The sequence below is a fragment of the Dunckerocampus dactyliophorus genome, chromosome 20 (assembly GCF_027744805.1).
Source record: "Dunckerocampus dactyliophorus isolate RoL2022-P2 chromosome 20, RoL_Ddac_1.1, whole genome shotgun sequence".
In the NCBI taxonomy this organism is placed as follows: domain Eukaryota; kingdom Metazoa; phylum Chordata; class Actinopteri; order Syngnathiformes; family Syngnathidae; genus Dunckerocampus; species Dunckerocampus dactyliophorus.
In genome coordinates, this window is record NC_072838.1 from 5,622,719 (window position 1) to 5,646,993 (window position 24,275).

A 24,275-nucleotide genomic window follows, 5' to 3' on the forward strand; every position below is an offset into this window, starting at 1 on the left:
TTCCCTTCAGGGGGCCACCTGGAACTGTAAAACTATATTCATTAACACATTAATATTAAAAAAGAAATTATTTCAAAAAAGACATAATTCAAAACAAATAAAGTGGTCATTTTTAGAAAATGTATAAAAAGGAGAATAATGTCAAAATATGGGAATATCGTCACGCTTCGGTTGAGCTGTCGGAAGCTTTACCCCCAGAATGCGGTGGAGTGCAAATAAAAAGTATTTTAATTGCACGGCTGCAGGAACTCACAAAAGAATAGGAACAAAACCAAAAGCGACAGAGGGGAAAAAAAAAGCTCTGTGGGAAAGCAACACGATGGGAATGTCAACAAGTAAAGCGACGTGGAACACGAGCAACATCAACAGTAACGACAATGGACCAGCGCCGTACGTCTGACGACGCCGGTCTTTTAACAGCCCCCAATCGTGATTGGCGACAGCTGCGCGGCCACCAGGCGTGAAGTGGCTGCCTCGTCCACCCAACAGGAAGTATACCTTGCCAAAATAAGAGCGCAGGACGGGGGACGCTCGCTCCTGTCCTGCAGAACGTCACAGTATAGAATCCCTCTACCTGTATATGAAGGGACTCTAGGGAAGACAGACGTGAGAAAGGCTAGTCATGCTAATCTTAAATGCTAAATTCTCTACTGCTCGGTTTTGCTGCCATGTTATAACTAAAAGCTTGCCTGAAGCAAGAGGAAAGTTTCCTTCCTTCCTGAGGAGCTACGCTGTATTTTCCTGCTGACTCGCATGACACGTAATATCACCACTTTATTCTCGTAAATTTACAATTTATTTTCTTTATTCTGGAAATCTCAGATTATTATTATTTTTTTAATTTGGCCCTGATACTCCCTCCTTTAAAAGAGAAGAAAGGAAACAACTTTTAAATATTTTGAACATTTAAAAAAACAGAAAAAATTGAAAAAGGAGCAAAGAGTGAAGTTAATATTAATAATACTTTTTCACCGACATGACAAAGCTGAGATACGGTTTATTCTTGAAATATATCGAACTTCTTAGCGTATCTACATGTGTTGCTTTACAAAATGTCAAAGTGGCAAAGTTGCATCCTTTCATGTTTCACTATGTGGCCCTCACTGGACGACTGCAGTGCTGGTATAGTCGCTACACCAGCACTGCTAGCTAACAGTTAGCTAACAGCACTGTTAGCTAACAGTATCGGCATAGGTGGATTGTATTCAGGGAAAATGCACTGCCCGCCACTGGATATACAGTATAACTAACGGTATTGATTAAAGAAAAGGTGCACACAGGTGTGGATAGCAGTAGGCATAAAATGTAAGAAATTAGAGAACAATAACTACAGAACGGGGTGAAGCCAGGTGGAAAAAATGCTGAGCTAAATTGTGTTGGGTTTCTGTGTGTATGTGGTGCCCTCTGGTGGTGGTTGAAAATAGAAAGATCAGCCGGAAGTCACAAACAGTACAGTATTTACTGTATGTGTTGATCATACAGTAACCCCTCGCCACTTTTCACGGATTCATTCTATCGTGTTTTTTCAGAAATCTTTGCTGTTTCGTGGTTCCTGCGACCCCAGTGAGGACAAATGGATGGATGGATGTTTTCTGGTTGAATACAATAATTATGAATGAAAAATATGCATATTTAAGCATTTTAGCATCTTCGAGCTTAAAAATGGCTAAATAAAGTAAAATGCATATACAGACCTGATCAAAATCTTAAGACTGGTTGAAAAATTGCTAGAATTTGCATTTTGCACATTTGGATCTTAATGAAGTTTTTAGTAGAGCTACAATATGCAAAAAAAAAAAAAAACTGAAATAGGTTGTTTATCACCTGATGAAACGTTTAAGACCTCAGGCTATAAAAGCCAAAATCTGCTCAAAATGTTCATTTTCTGTCAGGCATTCACACTGTCATGCTCTCCTGATGGCTAAAGCTAAGAAGCGTTCTCTTTTTCAACGTGGTCGGACTGTGGAGCTGCATAAGCAAGGCCTCTCGCAGCGTGCCATTGCTGCTGAAGTTGGGTGCAGTAAATCAGTCATTCTACATTTTTTTAAAGATCCTGAGCATTATGGAACAAAAAAGTCAAGTGGTAGACCCAAAAAAATCACACCTGCGAGGATCCGATTGGCTGTCCATCAAGACACAGGGCCGTCTTCCACCCATTTTAAGGCCCTTACTGGTGCCGACTGCAGCGCAACCATCAGACGGCATCTGCAGGAAAAGGGTTTAAAAATGAATTCAAAGACCTCGTCTCCTTCAACGGCACAAAACTGCCCGTTTAGACTTTGCCAGGGAGCATCAAACATGGGACATTGAAAGGTGGAAAAAAGTTTTATTCTCTGATGAGAAAAAATGTAACCTTGATGGTCCAGATGGCTTCCAACGTTACTGGCATGAGGAGGAGATCCCACCTGAGATGATTTTTACCCAGAATAGTGGAAGGGGGTCCATCATGATCTGGGGTGCTTTTTCATTCAGTGGAACACTGGAGCTTCAGGTGGTACAGGGTCGTCAAACGGATGCAGATGTTGCATGACTGAGGGCCCTCGTCTGTGTGGTAACAGCTGGGTTTTTCAACAGGACAACGCTGCAGTTCACAATGCTGGCTTGACCAAGGACTTCTTCAGGGAGAATAACATCACTCTTTTCGACCATCCTGCATGTTCCCCTCATTTAAATCCATAGAGAACATTTGGGGATGGATGGCAAGGGAAGTTTATAAAAATGGCCATTAATTCCAGATAGTTTATGTTCTTCATGAAGCCATCTTCCTCACTTGGAGCAACGTTCCCACTAGCCTCCTGGAAACACTCGCATCAAGCATGCCCAAAGCAATTTTTGAAGTGATTAACAAGAACGGTGGAGCTACTCATTACTAAGTCCTACTGAGAACACTTTTGGTTCTGGTTTGAAGAGTTTTTTGTTCATTTTTGAGCGATGGTCTTAAACTTTTGATCAGCTGATAAACAGCCTATTTCAGTTTAATTGTTGTTTTCAATAAATTACTTTTTCAAAATGCTTTGTGTCTCACTCCCCCTTCTTGCTTTTGCATATTGTAGCTCTACTTAAAACCTCATTAAGATCCAAATGTGCAAAATCCAAATTCTAGCAATTTTTCAACTGGTCTTAAGGTTTTGATCAGGAGGAGTGTATAAGGCATTCAGAAGATGCATTCAAAGACATGATATGTAGTATTGTACACTGGCCACTAGGTGTCAGTAATGTTACTGAATCTGAACTATCCCTTTAAGTTCTTACATGAATAGCTATAGCATTGTACTGCCAAAAAATGTAACTCTTATGAGCTATTTTTGTTGTCATTGTTATATTTGTCCAAACAAAGGTACCTTTAGTTGTATCAGGCGTTAAAATGAACAAAAACTGAAGAAACAAGGGTGGTCTCGTCATGTTTTTCCATGACTGTGTACTGTATATTTCATATATATTTCAAGAAAAAAACTGCATCTCAGCTTTGTGATATTGGTGAAAAAGCATATTATTAGTATCAGCTCTTTTTCCCCATTTTGTAAAAACTTTTCCAAATATTCCAACTTTCTTCTTAAATAATCTTCATAATTTGTTTTTATACTACGACTACTATGACTTTATTGCCATAATATTGTAACTTTTTCCCCAACCAAATTTTCCAAAAATGACAACTTTATTTTGTTTGGTTTCTCATCATTTTAGGACTTTAAAAAATTACTTATTTTTTCTTTAATATTTTGCCTCTATGCTACTAAAATAAAATTATTTTTTCTCATTATTATGAGTTTATTATTGTAAAATTGTGACTTTTTTTCTCTATTCTTTCTTTACTCTCGTAAAATTTTAGCTGTTTTTTCCGTTTCTGCTGGTTTTTTTAATCCTCAGCTATTTCAAAATTTCTTCATGTAATTTTTTTCCTCATAATTATGACTTTCTTCCCCTAATATTTTGACTTTATTATCGTAACACTAGAACATTTTCTTTAATATTTCAAATTTATGCTACTGAAATTATGTTATTTTACTACGTCGTTCTTCTTGTAAATTGATGACTTTTTCTTGTTAGATTGCAACGTTTTCTAAATATTTTGGCTTTATTCTTGTAAAAGTCCTGCTGATTTTGCCATTTTTTTATGTCATTGGCTTTTTCTTTAGTTTTTCTTGTCAAATTATATTTTTAGAATGTGCGCCAGGCCAATAAAAACAAATAGCTGCAGGCCGCAAGTGGTCCCCGTGCCGCGCTTTGCAGACCCCTGGTCTATATTATATTTTATTTTCTCTGCTTATGTCTACTATATTGGGTCATAGGAGTGTAAAGGTGACTGTAGGGGTGTTATCTCATGTGGAGAGGGCTCTAGTAATGTTGAAAAGTGTCTTTAGAAGGTGGTAAACAGGTTTTCCAGGCTGTAACTATGAAAATATTCCATTTATAAATAAGGAATCCAACTTTGTGGAAATTCACTTATCACTGTCAGGTCTGGAACCAAAGAACCGTACGTCATGAAGCATGTTCAAGTGGAAGAACGCATTTAGCAAGTGGCCAACTTCAATTTAATAACATTTAGCAAGGATTGTAATCCTCCATGAAAGTGATATGTCTCGCTTTTCTGGTGTTGAATATAAAAAGCATGCAGTCGCTGCGAAAGCTACCTTCCCCCTTGTTTGCCAGTGGTACGATCCAAGGATGGCTCATCCTCCTCGAGTGCACCTTGCTTCCTCCTGTACTTCATCCCGCCTCTTGAGGACGGTTCCGCTTCGACTTTGTTCACACCGACTGACTGAAGGAGCGGCTCTGATCCAGCAGACAACAAAAGCAAAGAATGGCTGCGCCTCGCAAGGGACAACTGACGGCGTCTGAGAGGAAAATCTTACAAGTCATTGAGGCTGGTAAGTCGTCACCTTTGACCTCACCGAGTCATATTTGCTGACTCTGTGCTGTGTATGAAAGGAAGATGGACATCATTAGTCCCTGTTAATTCATAAAATGTAAGACTTATTGCCGGGAATAGTCCAGTTTCTTCTCATATTCCTTTATTTTATCATAAAAATGAATCTGAATACAAGCACACCTCATTCAGTTTGCCATCTTTTGCATTTCATATTCCACATTTGCAATATTATTAATGGATTATACGTATATATTGTACATACATATATATTGGTATATATATATATATACAGTATATATTATTAATATCAACATCACTCTTTGCTCTTTTTTCCCCATTTTTACTTATTTTTTTTTAATTTTCCAAATATTTAAACTTTCTTCCAAAAATAACCTTTGTAAATTTTCGTCTTGTAATATTATGACTTTATTCCCATAATATTATAACTTTTCCCCAAATCTAATTTTCTAAAAATGACAACTGAATTTTGTTTTGTTTGTTTCCCATAAGGTTACGACTTAAAAACAAAAATAAAAAAATGTACACTGTCCTCGCCACAGTACTAAAATGAGATTAATTTTCCTCATAAAATTAAGTTTTTCTCTCGTAAAATTGTAGCTTTTTTTTCTCGTGAGAATACGACTTTTTTCTCTTCATATTTGGACTTTATTCTTGTAAAATTACAGCAGTTTTGTTTTCATTTCTGCTGTTGTTTTTTTTAAATGATCTATTTCAAGTTTCTTCTTGTAAATTTTCTTTTCGTAATTATGAATTTATTGCCTTAATATTTTTGACTTTACTTTTGTACGATGATAACTTTATCCGCAACCTAACTTTCCGAACATTTACAACTTTATCCACTGTTTGTTTTCCACAATTTAGACTTAACTTAAAAAAACAGCTTTTTTTAATACTATATTTCAAATTTATGCTACAAAAATAACGTTACTTTTCCTCATATTACTTTATTCTTGTAAAATTATGACTTTTTTTGTTAGATTACATTTTTTCTCCTAATATTTTGACTTTATTGTTGTGTAATTACTGCAGATTTTTCCATTTTTTTTAGTTTTTCCGCAAATGGCCCTCGCGCCGCACTTTGGACACCCCCGTAGGTATCGGTATTGAAGGAAAACGTCTCAGTCCCCCCTCCAATGACCAGCACTTTACACCCATTGCACATTTACGATCCCAAGGCAAAACCTGGATATGATATCGATATGAATATTGGCAGAAAAAAACACACCAATATTTTCTGATATCTCATTTTTCATGCCAATATCGGCCGATCATGTCGGTCGGCCGATATTATTACCTGACATCCCTAAGTAACAGTATCATAATGTGTCTATTTTTGCTGTGCAGGTGATGTGCAGGAGGCGGCCCAACTGCTTGCAGGTGAAGATGTGCGAGTCAACTGCTTGGACGAGGTACTGAGACACTGCAGATGATAACATCGATGACAGGGTGCTCCACGATATTTACTATATCTATATAATCCCTTGCCATTTTGTACTTTGACTTTTGCAGCTCCACTCGATCACGGTTTTTCACAAATGTATATTAATTAATAGGTTGAAGACGAGCTATTATTGGTCTAAAAGCATATTTGTTGTGCAACTGTTATGTATTTTTTGACGGAAATGAAGCATTTTCAAGCATAAATATGGCTGCATGAAGTAAAATACAAATATAAGGCATTCAGAAGATGCATTCAAAGATGTTGTGATGATGTGTAGTATTCTACACTGGTCACTAGGGGTCAGTAATGTTACATTGATGAGACAATAGCCACAGCAGGAAGTACTGTACAGAACAGGAAGCAAAAAAGCTATTTGCTAATGTCTTAGTTTCTATTATGATGTCTACTATATTGGGGAATAGGAGTGTAAAGGTGACTATAAGGGTGTTATTTCATGTCTAGAGGGCTCTAATAATGTTAAAAGTGTATTTAGAAGGTTGTAAACAGGTTTTCACTTAGAAATTCACTTCACACGGTCAGACCTGGAACTAGTTAACCGCCACAAACGAAGGATACGTCCCCATATTTAAAAGAAAAAAATACATCCACATGCAGAGAATGTGTATTATTGATTAGAATCAACAGTTCCACTTTTCATTTTCACATTACATTTTTCTACATTTTCATGATTTGTTTTTTAATGTTCTCACGTAAAGTAAAGTATATACAATCATCGCTCGCAATATTGTAGTCCGATTATCGCTCCTTCACTGTATCGCGTTTTTTCAGAAATAAATGAATTAATTTTTTAAAAATCACTGTTTTGTGGTAGACTGTGATCTATTATTAGTGAAAACATATTGAAATACAAGTGATGTGTGGCATTCTGGTGACTAGGCAGCAGTAATGACACAAGACATTACCTTTTATGACATTACCTTAACACTGGCTTTTTAAATTTAGAAGAAATAAATTTGAGGCTAACTGGTTAGCTCGCTAGCTTGCTAGCTAGCAGCTGCCGTGAGTCCCTGCAGCATAAGAGTTGAGCAATGTGTTTTAAACAATGAATAACAGGAGTGTAAAGGTGACTGTAGAGGTGTTATTACATGTCTAAAGGGCTCTAATAATGTTTAAAAAAAACATATTTAGAAAGTCATAAACAGGTTTTCTATGCTGTAAGTAAAATTCACTTAGCACAGTCAGGCCTGGAACTAGCTAACCATCATAAACGAGGGATGCGTCACCATATTTAAAAGAAAAAAAGACATCCACACTACAGACAAATAAATGATGGCTGTTTTTTGGTAGAGTATGGTCTATTATTAGTCAAAACATATTGAAATACAAGTGATGTGTGGTATTCTGGTCACTAGGTGGCAGTAATGACACAAAACATTGAGACATTACCTTACATCAGTGGTCCACAACCTTTTTTGACCCACGGACCGGCTTGTGTTCCAACAAATCTCCCACAGACCGGGGGGGGGAGGTTCGTACATTGTAGCGATCTAATTTATCTTATTTATTATGAAGTCATGAAGTCAGCCGTTGCATGTCTGACATGATAAGGTGAAAAACAGTTCTCCTCCCATTCTGTGTGGAAGTGGTACGTTTTTGGCCTCTTAAGTTTAGAAGAAATAAATTCGAGGCTAACTGGTTAGCTCGCTAGCGTGCTAGCTAGCAGCCGCCGTGAGTCCCTGCAGCATAAGAGTTGAGCAATGTGGTGTAAACAATGAATAATAGGAGTGTAAAGGTGATTATAGAGGTGTTATTTCAGGTCTACAGGGCTCTAATAATGTGTAAAAAAAGTCATAGACAGGTTTTCTATGCTCTACCTACAAAAATTCCATTCCTTTTATTAATATTGAATCCTATATCATGGAAATTCATTTATAGTGGCCGGGTTTGGAACCACTTAACCGCGATAAACGAGGGACGTAACTGTCTTTTTAGAATGTGCCATTAAAAATACTTATGGCAAATAAAATGAGTGAAAAAAAATAAAACAACATGTTTGCGTTCATTTTGGATTAAAATACATGATCATACTAATAGTAATAGTAATAATAACAATAATTATCACTTTAACTGCCAAACACGCAAATGTGGACAGTAACCAGCAAATCAATTATAATAAAGAAGTAAAAATACTGTAAATGTTCAAAAAACAGAAAGCCATGACTACATAATGTCGTATGCGGTACTGTTTTACTATTTTTAACTGTAAAATGCATAAAGGTGCTACGTCAGCTACGACAGCTATGTCAGCCGAGCATGTGTTATCCTTTGTGACGGAGACATATGGAGACGACTGATGAGAGCTCTTTGATAATAGACCGCCGCCACTACACGGCGCTCACCGGCTCCTTCAAACCGTCACAGTCAGGTGACGCAGCCTCACACGTACGGACACCCAAAAACACTCACGTGATATGAGCACGCTTGCACAAATTGACAATGAATGTTGTTGGCGATCTCCTGCCCCTCTATGTTATTTTTGGGTTTTTTTGGCAATAAACTGAAGCAAAAGAAACAGTTTGTGAAGCCCCCCCCCCCCCCCCCACACACACTCACTTTGCTGCTCCTCTGCTGTGTTTGCTATCAGGATGGGATGACTCCACTGATGCACGCGGCCTATAAGGGTAAAGCCGAAATGTGCCGTCTGCTGCTGCAGCATGGGGCTGATGTCAACTGCAACCAGCACCAGCATGGATACACTGCTCTCATGTTTGCTGGATTGTCAGGTAAAAAAAAAAAAAAAAAAAAGCATGAATATGTGACAGCGACCACCGGTTTTCCGCATCTATACATGGTCTAAAAATGAAACGGTACAGTGGAGAGTTTGCAAACACTGTCCACTTAACGTACAATATGGCAAAACATCCTTGTTAGCAACCTATTAGCTAGCTAATACATGGAAACAGGAAGCAAAAGTCAGCTCCGTGGCTCGTCTATGATGTCATCAGCGGTTGGCTCTGTAGTTCTTTGCCAACTAACACAGTTACGCCACAAAACTACAAAACACTATCATTTTACTTGCATCAAACAATCGTACATGCATTAAAGTGGTGATTTTACAAGAGGAAAATGTACAAGAAGAATGTTGAAATATAGTCTGGAGATCGGGAAGACCTGGGTTCAATTCTCCCCTGGGGCATCTCTGTGTGGAGTTTGCATGTTCTCCCCGTGCGTGCGTGGGTTTTCTCCGGGTACTCCAGTTTCCTCCCACATTCCAAAAACATGCATGTTAGGTTAATTGGAGACTCTAAATTGTCCATAGGTATGAATGTGAGTGTGAATGGTTGTCTATATGTGCCCTGTGATTGGCTGGCGACCAGTCCAGGGTGTACCCCGCCTGTCGCCCGAAGTCAGCTGGGATAGGCTCCAGCACGACCCTAAAGAGGAGAAGCGGTATAGAAAATGGATGGATGGATGTTATCAGAATAAAGTCATAATTTTACAAGAGGAAAATTTACAAGAAGAATGTTGAAATATTTGGAAAAATATTTTTTAAAACCCCCAGCAGAAATAGAAAAAAATGTAGAAATTTTACAAGAATAATGTCAAAATATTAACAGAAAAAAAGTGACAAACAGGTTGTAATTTTAGGGGAATCATCGTCAACATCATTTGAGTTGCATAGAAGTGACTTTTAGAAGTTACTTTTTTCTTTTTAAGTAACACGACTGGGCGTGTTACTTAGATGCTAGAATGAATGCCAAAGGAAGTCAGTGGCAGGAAGTTGGAAGTTCGGAGTGCCAAACTTAACACACGGATAGTGGTGAGGCCTTAGAGGGTGAAGTCTCGTCATTGGGGGAGCCCTGTTCCCACACAAGGACATTTACAAGCTAACATTGCTCTCTCGAAGTGATAAATGGCACCTGGAGACACTCACTGATGACGTCAAACGAGACGCAGACATGATGAGAGCAAATAAGCCATTTAAGACGCACATTAAACTCCTACTTGTGTGTGTCACAGTAAATGTGTTCCCCGGGGGACCTTAGTGGCGAGCAGAGAGATGTGTGAAGGACAGGAAGTGACATCAGAGGTTCAAGGTTGAGTTTTACCTCGTTGTGGGACCCAACAGTAGCCTGTTATTACAATTATGATGTTATTATTATTGTGCCTGCTGTGAGATCATTTAAACCTGCAAGGTGATCACGTCTGCTGCTTGTCTCACTGAGCCATTGCTGACACCTAGTGGCCAATGTAGAATACTACATTCACAATTAGAACGCTTATTTTGCCTTGTATTTGTATTTTAGTTCATTTAGTTAGTTCAATTAGCCATTTTTGTGCTTTAAAATGCTTCATTTAGGCCAAGAATGAGTACAATTTGCTTAAATATGCATATTTTGTTGACTAATAAGAGGCTGTGTTCAACCACAAAACAGCAATCATTTATTAATACATTTAAAAAAAACACACAATAGAGTGAGGGTGTGATGTTTGAACCGTGATGTAGCGAGGGACTACTGTAGGTGAAAATGCCAATTACTAGTATCAACTTCACTCTTTTTTCCCCACCCCATTTTTGCAGTTTTTTTTTATTTTCCAAATATTTCAACTTTATTATGAAATAATCTTTGCAAATAAAATTTTTGTGATGACATTATTCCCATAATATTTTGACTTTATTCCTATAACATTATCATTTTTCCCAACCTAATTTTCCGAAAATTACAACTTTATTTTGTTTTGTTTTTTTCCTCATATTACGACTGGAATATTTCAACTCTATGCTACCAAAATGACTTATTTTTCCTCATAATATTACGAGTTTATTCTGGTAAAATTGTGACTTTCTTGGTGTTAGAATACGACTTTTTTTCTCTTAATAATTTGACCTTATTCTCGTAAAATGACAGCTGTCGTTCCATGTCTGCTGTTATTTTTTATTTTTTTTAATTTTCCAACTATTTAAACTTTCTCAGCCGGTGTTTGGACCCAAGATGCAGACGGTAGTGAACAAAAGATTTCATACAAAATATCTCCACAGGAGTAAAAACGTCATACAAAGCAACACAAAATGTAGTGAGTCCAAAAAACACCAAAATACAGGGCTGGGCCACAAAAAGAAAAAACGCAAAACACTGCTACAAAAAGCAACAGCAGGAAAAACTACCAAAACAGTAAGTAAGTAAAGGCGCTGCTGGGAAAAATGAACTGTGAGGGGAGGCGTGAGAGGCAGGAGTACTCTCAATGTTAGTGCTGACCTGCCAACATGTACACATTTATTGTACTCAACGTGCCGTTTGACTCGTGAATATGCTTGTATGCTTCACAGCTCTCCATTTTGTTGTATTTTTGTTGTTTTAAGTTTTGGGTTCAGTCTGTACAGTACAGATAAATAAATAGATACCGAAAAACATTTCTGTCCCCTGGGGGGGGCATGACAGAAAACCTGTTTATATACTTTTTTTTAAAAATGACTTATCTCAGCTTATGTAGCTTTAGTTTGTGTCCTTGTTGGCGCAAACCAGGGGCGTCCAAAGTGCAGCCAGGTGGCCATTTGCCGCCCGGCCGCTTGTTTTTTTATTGACTCGCAGCACATTCAAAAACTACAATTGAGCAAAAACTGGAAAAATAGAGAAAAAATGCAAAATGTGAGCCAAAAGGGTGAAATCGTGCTAGTAATAACTAATAGTAACACAAAGCTGTATTTTTGCAAAAAAAAATGGACTAATAAAATTGTGACATTTTGACACAATTTGTTTTTCAAAAATATTTACAAAAAATAAAATTACAAAATAATGTTTTTTTTTACAAAAAAATATGCACTTTTTTTTTTTTTTAATATTTTTTTTTGCTATATTAAAAACATTTCTAAAAATATTAATGTGGCCCGCTGCATCTTTTTTGGTGGAGAAAGTTTGGACACCCCCGGCTTAGTCTTCTCTTCTTGTGACTTTAATGTTGTTCGGAGCCGTGCCATGACACCCCGAAAAAAGCGTCTCTGATGAGAGCTCCATCATAAATACCATCATAATAATACCATTAATACTTAAAATAGTTAGTGAGTTAGTGCTGGGGGGCTCGGAGGACACCTCCATCCTCTGAGAATCACCCCCAGTTGAAGGGAATAGCAATGTCCTGTTGATAAATGAATATTTCACCCCACAGGTAAGACCGACATTACCTCCATGATGCTGGACGCTGGTGCAGAGACAGACCTGGTGAACTCTGTGGGTCGCACCGCTGCTCAGATGGCGGCTTTTGTGGGTGAGCCAGACGCAGACAAGCCTGGAGTGTCGAGTGTCAAGTGAACGGGAAGCCAAAGCCCACCAGTGTACCTTCTTTTTCCAGGCCAGCACGACTGCGTGACGGTGATCAATAATTTCTTTTCACGGGCAAGACTGGAGTACTACACCAGACCTCAGGGGCTGGAGAGAGAGCCAAAGCTGCCCCCAGGGCTGGCAGGACCCCTGCACAAAATCATTATGACAACCAACCTCCATCCAGTCAAGGTGAAGCCTCCTCATGCAGCAGCAACGCAGTAGAAGTCACTCCAGAACTACTTAGAAGATACACACACACAAAAAATAATGCAATATTTCAACTCTGTGCTACTAAAATATTTAAATTCATATTTAATATTGAATATTTAATCCAAATTATTTTTCCTGATAATATTACCCCTTAATTCTTGTACAATGTAAACTTATTTCCGAATACAACATTTTTCGCTTAATATTTTGACTTTATTCTCATAAAATTACAGCTGTTTTTTCCCCATTTTTGCTGTTGTTTTTTTTTTTAATTTTCCAACTATTTCAACTTCAAATTGTAAATTTTCTTCTTGTAATTATGACTTATTGCCAAAATATTATTACTTTTTCCTCAACCTAATTTTCCAAACAATATGGCTTTATCTTGTTTTGTTTGTTTTTCATATTATTGTGACTTAAAAAAAAATCTTTAATATTTCAAATCCATGCTATTAAAATGTTTAACTTAATATCTAATGTCTAATCTGATATACTGTATATCAAATATTTAATCTAAATTATTTTTCCTCATAATATTACCAGTTCATTCTTGTAAAATTGTGACTTTTTTCTCATTAGAACACAACTGTTTTCTCTTTTTGACTTAATTCTCAGAAAATGACAGCTGTTTTTTCCATTTTGGCTGTGTTTTTTAATTACATTTTCCAACTATTTCAACTTGAACTTGTAAATTTTCTCCTCGTAATTATGACTTTATTCTCATAGTATTTTGACTTTATTTTCGTGACATCCTATCTTTTTCTGCAGCCTGATTATCCAAAAATTACGTACATCATTATTTGATGTTTCTCACAATATTACATCTTTAAAAAAAATAATGTTTTCTTTAATATTTCAACTTTATGCTACTAAAAAGAATGTTAGTTTTCCTCATAATATTACAATTGTATTATTGTAAAACTACACCTTTTTCTTGTTTGATTACCTCCACCAAGAGGTAGGTACTTATACAAACACTTAGTGCTATTATGCTAGGTGTTAGCATGCTAACATTAGCATACAAGCATTGATTTCCTATTTTCATACACAGACACATACTGTATATAAACACTTACCGCTATCATGCTAGGTGTTCACATGCTAATGTTAGCATTGCTAGCATGCTAATATTAGCATAGTAGCATTTTCAGCCATTTTCATAGGTAGACACTATTATATTATGTGCTAGCGATGCTAACGTGCATGCTAACATGAGCATGCTAACACTATGTGGCGGAGGGCTGCGCTCTCCGAGTGCTTTTCTAGTTACAACCTTTTTTCTTTGTATATATTGACTTTATTCTTGTAAACTAAGTGCTGATTTATCTATTTTTACTCATTTGCCCTTTGGACACCACTGCAGTAATGTAACAAACTTTGAAAGCTAACACTTAGGCCTTCCAACGCTACAAGTATCATACTCACAGAACTAGCATCTTCATGTACTCTTATCCAGTCAAGATATTTGTACATACTCACATCATCCACGTACACCTCGCACATGCACCGAAATATGATTTCTTTTGGATAAAAGCCTCGGGTTTCAGAGGTGAATAGAATGTGAAAACCAGTATCACAGATGCAGTGAGATTAGTGTAACAGTGGTGTACATTATGCGTTGATTGAACCTGCTCTCTGATCTGCCAGATAGTCATGCTGGTGAGGGAGAACCCTGTCCTGGTGGATGTTGGAGCCCTGGAGAAGTGTTCCCAAGTGATGGACCTGCTGTGTGAACAGTGTGTGAAGCAGCAAGACATGAACGAAGTCTTGGCCATGAAGATGCATTACATCAGCTGCGTGCTGCAGAAATGCGTCAGCTTCCTGCAGAAACAGGACGACAAGTTGGACGCGCTGGTGAAGAGGTGGGTGAGGCCTCGTCTTAGAAATGCTGCTGCTGGGCCTCAGTTTTTGGTTTTATTCCAAACGCATGTGATTTTGTAGATAATCCAATACTTTTGCTCCATCTTCTAAGTCAGGGGTGTCCAAACATTTTCCAGCGAGGGCCACGTAGTGAAACATGCAACTTTGCCACTTTGATATTTAGTAAAGCAACACATGCAGATATGCTAAGAAGTGACATATACAGTATTTCAAGAATAAACTGCATGTCAGCTTTGTCTTATAGGTGAAGAAGCAACTTCACTCTTTGTTGTTTCTTCTCCATTTTTCTAGTTTTTTTTCCTCCAAATATTTCAACTTTCTTCTTAAATAATCCGTACATTTTCTTCTCGTGGTATTATGACTTTATTCCCATAAGTTCCCTTAAAGTCCTGTGTGAAAAAGTGATTGCTCCCCCTGTTAAAACATAATTTAACTGAGATTAATTGAGATCTATCAATGTGGAAAAGGTTATAAAGCCACTTCTAAAGCTTTGGGACTCCAGCGAACCACAGTGAGAGCCATTATCCACAAATGGCAAACATATGGAACAGTGGTGAACCTTTTCCAGGAGAGGCCGGACACCCAAAATGACCCCAAGAGCACAGCAACGACTCATCCAAGAGACCCCACAAGACCCCACAACAACATCCAAAGACCTGCAGGCCTCACTTGCCTCAGTTAAGGTCAGTGTTCATGACTCCACCATAAGAAAGACACTGGACAAAAACGGCCTGCATGGCAGAGTTCCAAGACCAAAACCACTGCTGAACAAAAAAACATTAAGACTCAACTCAATTTTACCAGAAAACATCTTGATGATCCCCAAGACCTTTGGGAAAATACTCCGTGGTCTGACGAGACAAAAGTTTAACTTTTTGGAAGGTGTGTGTCCCATTACATCTGGCGTAAACGTAACGCCGTATTTTAGAAAAAGAACATCATACCAACAGTACAATATGGTGGTGGTAGTGTGATGGTCTGGGGTGGTTTTGCTGCTTCAGGACGTGGAAGACTTGCTGTGATAAATGGAACCATGAATTCTGCTGAAGGAGAATGTCCGGCCATCTGTTGGTGACCTCAAGCTGAAACCAACTTGGGTTCTGCAAGCAGGACAATGATCCAAAACACACCAGCAAGTCCACCTCTGAATGGCTGAAGAAAAACAAAATGAAGACTGTGGAGTGGTCTAGTCAAAGTCCTGACCTGAATCCTATTGAGATGCTGTGTCATGACCTTAAAAAGGCGCTTCATGCTGGAAAACCCTCCAATGTGGCTGAATGACAACAATTCTGCAAAGATGAGTGGGCCAAAATTCCTCCACAGCGCTGGAAGAGACTCATTGCAAGTTATCACAAACGCTTGATTGCAGTTGTTGCTGCTAAGGGTGGCCCAATCAGGTATTAGGTTTAGGGGGCAATCACTTTTTCACACAGGGACATGTAGGTTTGGATTTTTTTCTCCCTTAATAATAAAAAGTTTCATTTAAAAAACTGCATTTTGTGTTCAGTTGTGTTGTCATTGACTAATATTTACATTTGTTTGATGATCTGAAACATTTAAGTGTGACAAACATGCAAAAAAAACAAGGAGGAAGGGGGCAAACACGTTTTCACACCACTGTATGTACTGTGTTGTGTCAACGTTGGGCCCCACCCAGCCTGCTGAGGGGGAGAGATAGCGATGGCTTCCCACAGTACCAGGAGAAGTTCATCCGAGACTGCATCAGGAAGTTCCCGTACTGTGAGACCACACTGCTTCAGCAGCTGGTGAGGACCATTGCACCGGTAGAGATTGTAAGTGAAGAATATGAAAGGGACTGTAAGTGCAGCATCATATATTGCAAGTGATGTGGATTTTTCAAGAGGAACAAGGGAGGCTCATGTTAGAAGTAGAGTCCATAGGTGATATTATTATTATTTTTTATTATTCAGTGGCGTGTTTCTATTTCAGGGCAATGACCCGACGGCATTCTCAGTCTTAACTCAAGCACTGACTGGTCAGATGGCGTTTGTGGATGCTGACTACTGTGCTACATGTGGCGAGCGCGGCGCCGACAAGAGGTGCTCCCTCTGTAAGGCTGTGAGTATTGCATCCACCATGGGCCGCACACGCTCCAACATCATCACACTGTTAACCTCTTCAACCCTGCACGTAAGACGCCCATTGTACTCGAAAAAGACATACATCAGCGTCATTAATCTGTTCCAGACCGAAGTACTCTAACCCAGGGGTGTCCCAAGTGGGGCCTGTGGGCCATTGCCAGCCCGTGGCTTTTTTTTTTTATTGGCCCACAGCGCATCTGAAAAATATCATTTAACAAGAACAACAGCAAAAAATTGAAAAATCTGCAGTAATTTTACAAGAATAAGGTAATATTACACAGAAAAGTAAGATCATTTTAGTAGCATCAAGTTGAAATACAGTAGAGTATTAAAGAAATACATTCTTTTCAGTCATAAAATTATGAAAAACAAACAAAACAATGAATAAAGTTGACATTTTTGCAAGATTAGGTTGGGGAAAAAAAGTTATAACATTACGTTATAATAATAAAGCTGAAATATTATGGGAATAAAGTCATAATTGCGAGAAGAAAAGAAAAGAAGAAAGTTGAAATACTGTAGTTGGAAAATGTTTAAAGAACAAACTTTAAAAAAAAACAGAAATTAAAAAAACGGCGATAATTATATAATAATTAACGTCAAAATATTAAGAGAAAAAAAGTCAGATTCTAATGAGATAAATAGTTGCAATTGTACAAGAATAAAGTCGTAGAATAATGAGGAAAAATAATGTTATTTTAGTGGCACAGAGTTGAAATATTAAAGAAAAAAATCATTTTTTAAAGGCGTGATTTTATGAGAAACAAACAAAACAAAATAACAGTGTACATTTTGGAAAGTTACGTTGGGGAACAAGTTCTAATATTATGAGAATAAAGTCAAAATATTATGTGAATAAAGTTCTAATTACAAGGACAAAGTGACAAGAAGAAAGCTGAAATATAAAAAAAAAACAAAATAAAAAACAGAAAAGAATAAAACGGCTGTAATTTTACGAGCATAAAGTCAATATATTAAGAGAAAAAAAATCATATTTTAATGAGAAAAAAGTGGCAATTTTACAAGAATAAACTCGTAATATTATGAAGAAAAATAATGTGGTTTTAATAGCATAGAGTTGAAATATTAAAGAACAAATATGTTGTCATTTTTGGAAAATTTGTTTGGCGAAAAAGTTATAATATTATGGGAATAAAGTCATAATATTACGAAAAGAAAATTTACCAAGATTACTTAAGAAGGAAAGTTAAACATTTAGAAATTAAAAAAAACAAAAAAAAAATATGACGAAAAGAGAAAAGAGTAAAAATTACTAATAATAAGTACTAATAATAGGCTTTTGGACAAAACATCTTGAAATATATCTAACTTCTTAGCATATCTACTTGTGTGCTTAGCAAAATATCCAAGGGGCAAAGTTAGGTCTGCGCTTTTGGGGTAATTTTGGTTGTCCGGCCACTCCTGGGAAGGTTCACCACTGTTCTATTTTTTTGCCATTTCAGGACAATGGCTCTCATTGTGGTTTGCTGGAGTCCCAAAGCTTTAGAAATGGCTTTATAACCTTTTCCGCACTGATAGATCTCAATAAATTCAATTTAAGTTATGTTTTAGCAAGGAGAGCAATCACTTTTTCACAGAGGGCCATGTAGGTTTGGATTTTTTTCCCCTCCCTTCATAACAAATAGTTTCATGTAAAAACTGCATTTTGTGTTCAGCTGTGTTGTCATTGACTAATCTTTACATTTGTTTGATGATCTGAAACATTTAAGTGTGACAAACATGCAAAAAAAAAATAAATCAGGAAGAGGGCAAACACTTTTTCACACCACTGTAACTCAAAACAGGAAGGTGGCGTCCGTGTTGATCTCATTGCCACATTGTGTCTTTGGCAACAATCACATCTTCCATGAAGGTAAAAGTAAGCTTAAATGTTCATTTATCCCTTTCATTCATCATTTATATGCAATTAGAATTGTTTTATGCATGTAAAAGTATAAAAACGTGTTTTGTGTTGACATTTTTGGCTTTCTGGAACGGATTCACTGGATTTACATTATTTCTTATGGGAAAAATGGATTTAAAAATGGGGTACTTTTCGTGTTGAGTCCTTCTGGAACGGATGGATGATGCTAACCAAGGTTCCACTTTACTTACCTGTCGCAAACACCAACACTTACCTCGAATAATACTTCACCTGCCAAACTATATGGATATTTTGGTATTATGTTCATATTTGTCCATCAATGTCTTTTATTGTTCTGCTGAGCGTAAAGAGAGCTTAGCAAACGGAAATGGGCTTTGATTGACCTTGTTATTTTGTTTTGAAGGTGACTTACTGCAGTTTGACGTGCCAAAAGCTGCACTGGTTCACCCATAAAAAGATGTGCAGGGCGATACAGGAGCAGAACGCAGACTTGGAAAGAGACGCCCCGCGACTGAAAGAACTGAAAGGTGCTTTGCCTCATTCACTCATGGTGATTCATTCATGACGGTGATTCGTCATTATATTCACCACCTTTACGGTGGTACACATTCTGCTCTGATTTGAAGCTCCTTTTACCATCATGTCAAGTGGATGACTCTGTTTCAGCTACTGTCGCCTGGATAAAGCCGTTACTAACGGTGAAGCCACATTTCATGGAATATTAACAATCTTTTTGTAAAGCAACAGGTTCATAAATACACACGACTTGATGCCCATGGATGGTAATCACATGAGGCGTGGATGTTGACAGTTTCATGGGAACTTTATCTCAGCCATGGGAAGAATGTCAATTTTGGGACACATCATCAGTAGTGTACCTTCGAATCAGTGGGTGTTTTCGGCCTTTCAACACGAGACACCCTCATCAAAGGCCTGAGCCTGTGTCCCGTACCCAATCATGAGTAAAGTAGTGCCTGGAGAGCGGAGGGAGATGAGCTAGGCAGTGAGGTCCCGACCTGGGACCAAAAAACTGCCCCGCCCACCGGGTCGTCGCTCAGCCCTCCCCCTTCCCACCACGCCCCACCCTTGGGTAAGGGCAGGAAGGAAGGGGGTGGCTTTAAAACTTCTTTAGGGTCATCAGGTGGGTACCCTCCTTCATTGGTGTTTTGATGATAGGCCCACTGACACCTCCAGGGACCTCATCGGCTACACATGGCGTCCCAGGTGTGTGCCCCCTTGATCCATAGCCACTGGCTGCTTCTTTCGGCCGCTTCAGAGCCTGATCTTATGGTCTGTCCATGAATGTCACAGTCTTTCATTATCCTGATGGTAGCGGAAGCCACAAAACCTCTGCATCCTACTTCAGCTGGATAGACCTTGGCCTTCCATCCATCTGCTGCCAGATCTGTGTAGCGCAGTTTCGTTCGTTCTCAGGCATCTTCGGTGGAATCCACCCGTGGGACTGTGAGTTCTATGATTTAGACCACCTTTAGTGAAAGGGCCCATAGCACCAAGTCTGGCCTGAGGGTGGTGGTTGCAATCTCTGGGGGAAAGATTAGTTGCTTGCCAATATCAACCAGCATCTTCCAATCCCGGGCCATGGCTAGCTGTCCAGATTCTGGTTTAGCAGCTGGGGGGTTAGACTGTTTCTGTCCCTCTCCAATGATGTTGGCACTGAGATGGAATTGGCAGCTCTCGAGGGCAAGGACTTGATGGTGTTCCTCTTGCTCTCAAGGGCTGCTGCCAGACATTTGAGGACCTGATTATGCCTCCAGGTGTAGCGGCCTTGTGTGAGGCTCGTCCTACAACAGTTCAAGGTGTGTTTGAGAGTCACTGAATTTGGGCAGGTTGGGTCCTCGCCATTGGGGATGGGAGCACATCATATGTACTGTAGCTCTTACGATGAAGCTGTTTCTTGCCTCCATTTCCCAGAGCTGCCTCCAGGTGAGCTTTCTCTCCTCCATGCCTTCCCACCTCATCCATTGTCCCTGCTTGGCAGCGTCCTCCTGACGGCGCACTTCCTCTACCTCTACCAACACATGTAGATATGCTAAGAAGTTACTTATATTTCAAGAAAAAAATGCATCTCAGCTTTGTCATACAGGTGAAAGAGCCTGTTATGAATATCGACTTCACATTTTTTTTCCCATTTTCCCATATTTTATCTTTTTTTCCAAGTATTTCAACATTCTTTTTCAACAATATTTGTACATTTTCTTCTCACAACTTTATTCCCATATTGACTTCATTCTTGTTATGACTAGTTTCCCAATCTTAGTTTTTAAAAAATTACAACTTTATTCATTTTGTTCATTTCTCACAGTAATAAGACTTTAAAAAAAGAAATAAAATGAGATTTTTTTTCCTCCTATTATAATGAGTTTTATTCTCATAAAAAAAACCTTTTTCTCGATAGAATACAACTTTTTTTCTCTTGAGCTCCACTTTTTTATTTTCAACTTTCTTCTTGTTCATTTTCCTCTCATGTTTATGATTTTATTCCCATAATATTTGCACTTTATTCTCGTAACATTACAATTTTTTCTGCAACCTCATTTTTGAAACATTGCAGCTTTGTTTGAGTTTTTTCCCCCAACATTCTTCTTAAATAATCTTTAATTCTTCTCAGAATTATGACTTTATTCCCATAATATTTTGACTTTCTTCTTATAACATTTTCACATTTTCCGCAACCTAATTTTACAAAAATTACAACTTTATTTGCTTTTTCTTTTCTTTCTCATAATATTATTTCTTTATAAGAAAAATAAATTATACTTTATGATACTAAAATTACATTATTTTTCCTCATAATATTACTAATTTATTCTCGAAAAATTACAATTTAGATAGAATACGCCTTTTTCTCTTGATGTTTTGACTTTATTCCTGTAAAATGACAGCTGTTTTTTTTTTTCAATTTTTTATTTTCAAACTATTTCAACTTTCTGACATTTTCTTCTTGGAATTATGACTTTATTCCCTGTAATATTTTGACTTTATTGTCATCATATTTTAACTTTTCCCACAACCTATTTTTTTTTATTACATTTGGTTTGTTTTTTTCTTTGTTTCTCATAATATTTTATTATTATTTTTTCTTTAATATATTAACTTTATAATAATATTCATCATTTATTCTTGTAAAATTATGTCTTTTTTCTTGATAGAATACAACTTTTTTTCTCTTAATATTTTTGCCTTTATTGTTGGAAAACTACAGCAGTTTTTCCGTTTCTGCTGGGGGGGGGGGTTTCAAATTGTTTTGATTTTCAAACTATTTCAACTTTCTTCTTATACATTTTTTTCTCATAATTATGACTTTATTCCAATATATATTTGGACTTTATTCTCGTAACATTATCACTTTTTTTCCAACCTAATTTTCCAAAAATTACAACTTTATTTTTTCTTTTTTTCTTTCTCCTATCACATCTTTTTTATATATATTTCTTTAATATTTCAACTTATTGCCCCTTCATAATATTTATTTTATTTTCAGAAAATTATGACTTTTTCCCGTAATATTTTATTTAAAAAAAATGTCCATTTCTGCTTTTTTAAATTGTATTATTTTTAGAAAGTGAAACAAAAAAAACAGCTGCGTGCCACAAAGGGCACCCACTTTGGGCACCCTGTCATAATGTAACATGTTTGTGTGTATGATTGATCTTACATTGGTTATATTCTACTGCCTTTGTCTCAATAAGCTCCATTTCCAGATCTATGGTTACCATCACACTTTCCTTTTTACTGTTCTGGTACCCTTTGGTATAGAGTAGTGTCATCTCAAATGTCACTCCAATTTGTACACATTTAGAGATAATCTACTCAGAGGTCCCGCTGTCCAAGTAAAGAAGTCGTCATTTGGACTTTTTTAGAAGACGAGAGCGACCTGGTGATGGAGACCGCCAACTTCCTGCAGGAGTTGTGTCTGCGGGCCGAGGAGAAGGTGGCTGCTGCCGGAGGCTGCCCTGGAGAGCTGCTGGTCTGCCCATCCGCACCCTCGGAGGACCCATCCAGCCCCCAAAACTGAACCGCATCTCTTTGTGACTTTTCAACAACGTCCTGCAGGAGGGGATGTCGTGTGTGTGTGCAGCATTTACCTTATAGTTGTAGCGCTTTTAAGATATTGTTACTTCCAGACAGAAAAACACAGGCTGTGTCTCAAGTTGCGCACTTGCGTACTTATGCTTGGTCTTTTGAGTGCACAAGTGCGTTCATAGTGACAAGTACGGCAAAATCCTCCACAGTAATCCCTCATTTATGACGGTTAATCGGTTCCAGACCAGCCGTGATAAGTGAATTTCCTCCTAGTAGGATTTCTTATTTATAAATGGAAGATTTTTGTCGTTAGAGCTTAGAAAACCTGCTTAAGACCTTCTAAATGTGCCTTTTACCCTTACTAAAGCCCTTTAGACATGAAATAACACCCCTATAGTCACCTTTACACTCCTATTACTCAATACAGTGTTCCCTCGCTGTATCGCGGTTCACCTTTCGTGGAGTCACTGTTTACCGATTTTTTTTTTGTGCGAGCGTGGCCCTTTAAGAAGAATTGCATTGTGGGAAGTTGAGTGTCTAACTCTTCCCTCTCTCGCCCGTCTGCACCGCCCATTCTTATGTGCGTCCTGATTGGCTGTAGCCCATTGTCAATCAATCTCCTTCGTGCCGTCCTGCCATGTCTCCTGTGTCATCGCTAGCTTGCTTGTTTGCTAGCTTGTAAATGAATCTTGGGTTTGTCTGCAGTAATATGTTTTAACAAGGATACAAACAAAGCTACAGTACAGCGGAACGGCGCCAGGACGAAAAGACACGGCCCCGGGAGTGAAATATGCGTGAGTGACTTCATCATTTCCTGTGTTGATCATTAAGGTTGATTATTCAAATGCAAACGAAGGTTTGAACTTTTTTGAGAGTGATTAAATAAGAGAGAAATGTGAGAAAATGTCAATGCAGTCATGCACTCAAAACGCCAAAGTGTTTGTGCGCAAATTGAGAAGCAGCCAAACTTTTCCTCCAGAAACACTTCCTGGGTATCCACCTATCATACTCATGCTAAGGTGCGTTGACAGACCTCGAAATTCCAGACAACACAACATTACAAACAGAGCTTATGATATCCTGTATAGTTACACACTACCAGTCAAAAGTTTGGAGACACTTTATAATGGTATTGGATGAGAAAGTGTCCCCAAACTTTTGACTGGTAGTGTATGAAACGTTCTTACTTATTAGTTATTATTAGTTAGTGGTAGATGAAATATAAATTCCATGGTTGTATTTATTGAGGTATCGTGATGATAAAATGAATCATGGATAACGTTTGGTCTTTTCTTGATCGATGATCTCATCCTGGACATTGGGGAGGAGCAAAAAAGGACACAAAACCATGACAGGAACATCATCCTGTGAAATGATTTGCAGCGGAAATCATTACCATTAAATATGCAAGCAAGTTCTGCGACACGGACAATATTGACCAAGTACAGGAACTTTGGAAATCCAATAACAATCATTACCTTTCGTGTCCTGTGAACGCCTTCTGTTACAGTTACAGTTATAGTTACAGTATGGGGCCAAA

At 37.9% G+C, this 24,275-nt stretch overlaps 1 protein-coding gene across 2 annotated transcripts; it reads left to right on the forward strand.

Moving 5' to 3' along the window:
• Positions 1 to 274: 274 nt before the first annotated feature.
• On the forward strand, positions 275 to 23,913 carry LOC129173322 (ankyrin repeat and MYND domain-containing protein 2-like). 2 transcript variants are annotated; one of them, XM_054764118.1, is made up of 11 exons: positions 275 to 760; positions 4,651 to 4,868; positions 6,236 to 6,300; positions 8,938 to 9,076; positions 12,459 to 12,557; positions 12,642 to 12,802; positions 14,471 to 14,685; positions 16,362 to 16,497; positions 16,655 to 16,783; positions 19,095 to 19,218; positions 22,573 to 23,913. In XM_054764118.1, exons 2-11 carry the CDS (start codon positions 4,802 to 4,804, stop codon positions 22,725 to 22,727), a joined length of 1,290 nt encoding a protein of 429 aa, XP_054620093.1. In that variant the 5' UTR covers positions 275 to 760; positions 4,651 to 4,801; the 3' UTR covers positions 22,728 to 23,913. The 2 variants fall into 2 exon arrangements, with proteins under 2 accessions (XP_054620093.1, XP_054620094.1); XM_054764119.1 differs by having other exon boundaries at positions 16,362 to 16,470.
• Positions 23,914 to 24,275: the final 362 nt, after the last annotated feature.

What these genes read in the sequence shown, in the direction of transcription:
- LOC129173322 (XM_054764118.1), top strand. Translation starts at nt 4,802, where the DNA reads ATGGCTGCGCCTCGCAAGGGACAACTGACGGCGTCTGAGAGGAAAATC. An exon ending in CATGTTTGCTGGATTGTCAG is followed by an intron (nt 9,077 to 12,458) that starts GTAAAAAAAAAA and finishes TTCACCCCACAG; the next exon opens with GTAAGACCGACATTACCTCC. An exon ending in TTGGACGCGCTGGTGAAGAG is followed by an intron (nt 14,686 to 16,361) that starts GTGGGTGAGGCC and finishes GGCCCCACCCAG; the next exon opens with CCTGCTGAGGGGGAGAGATA.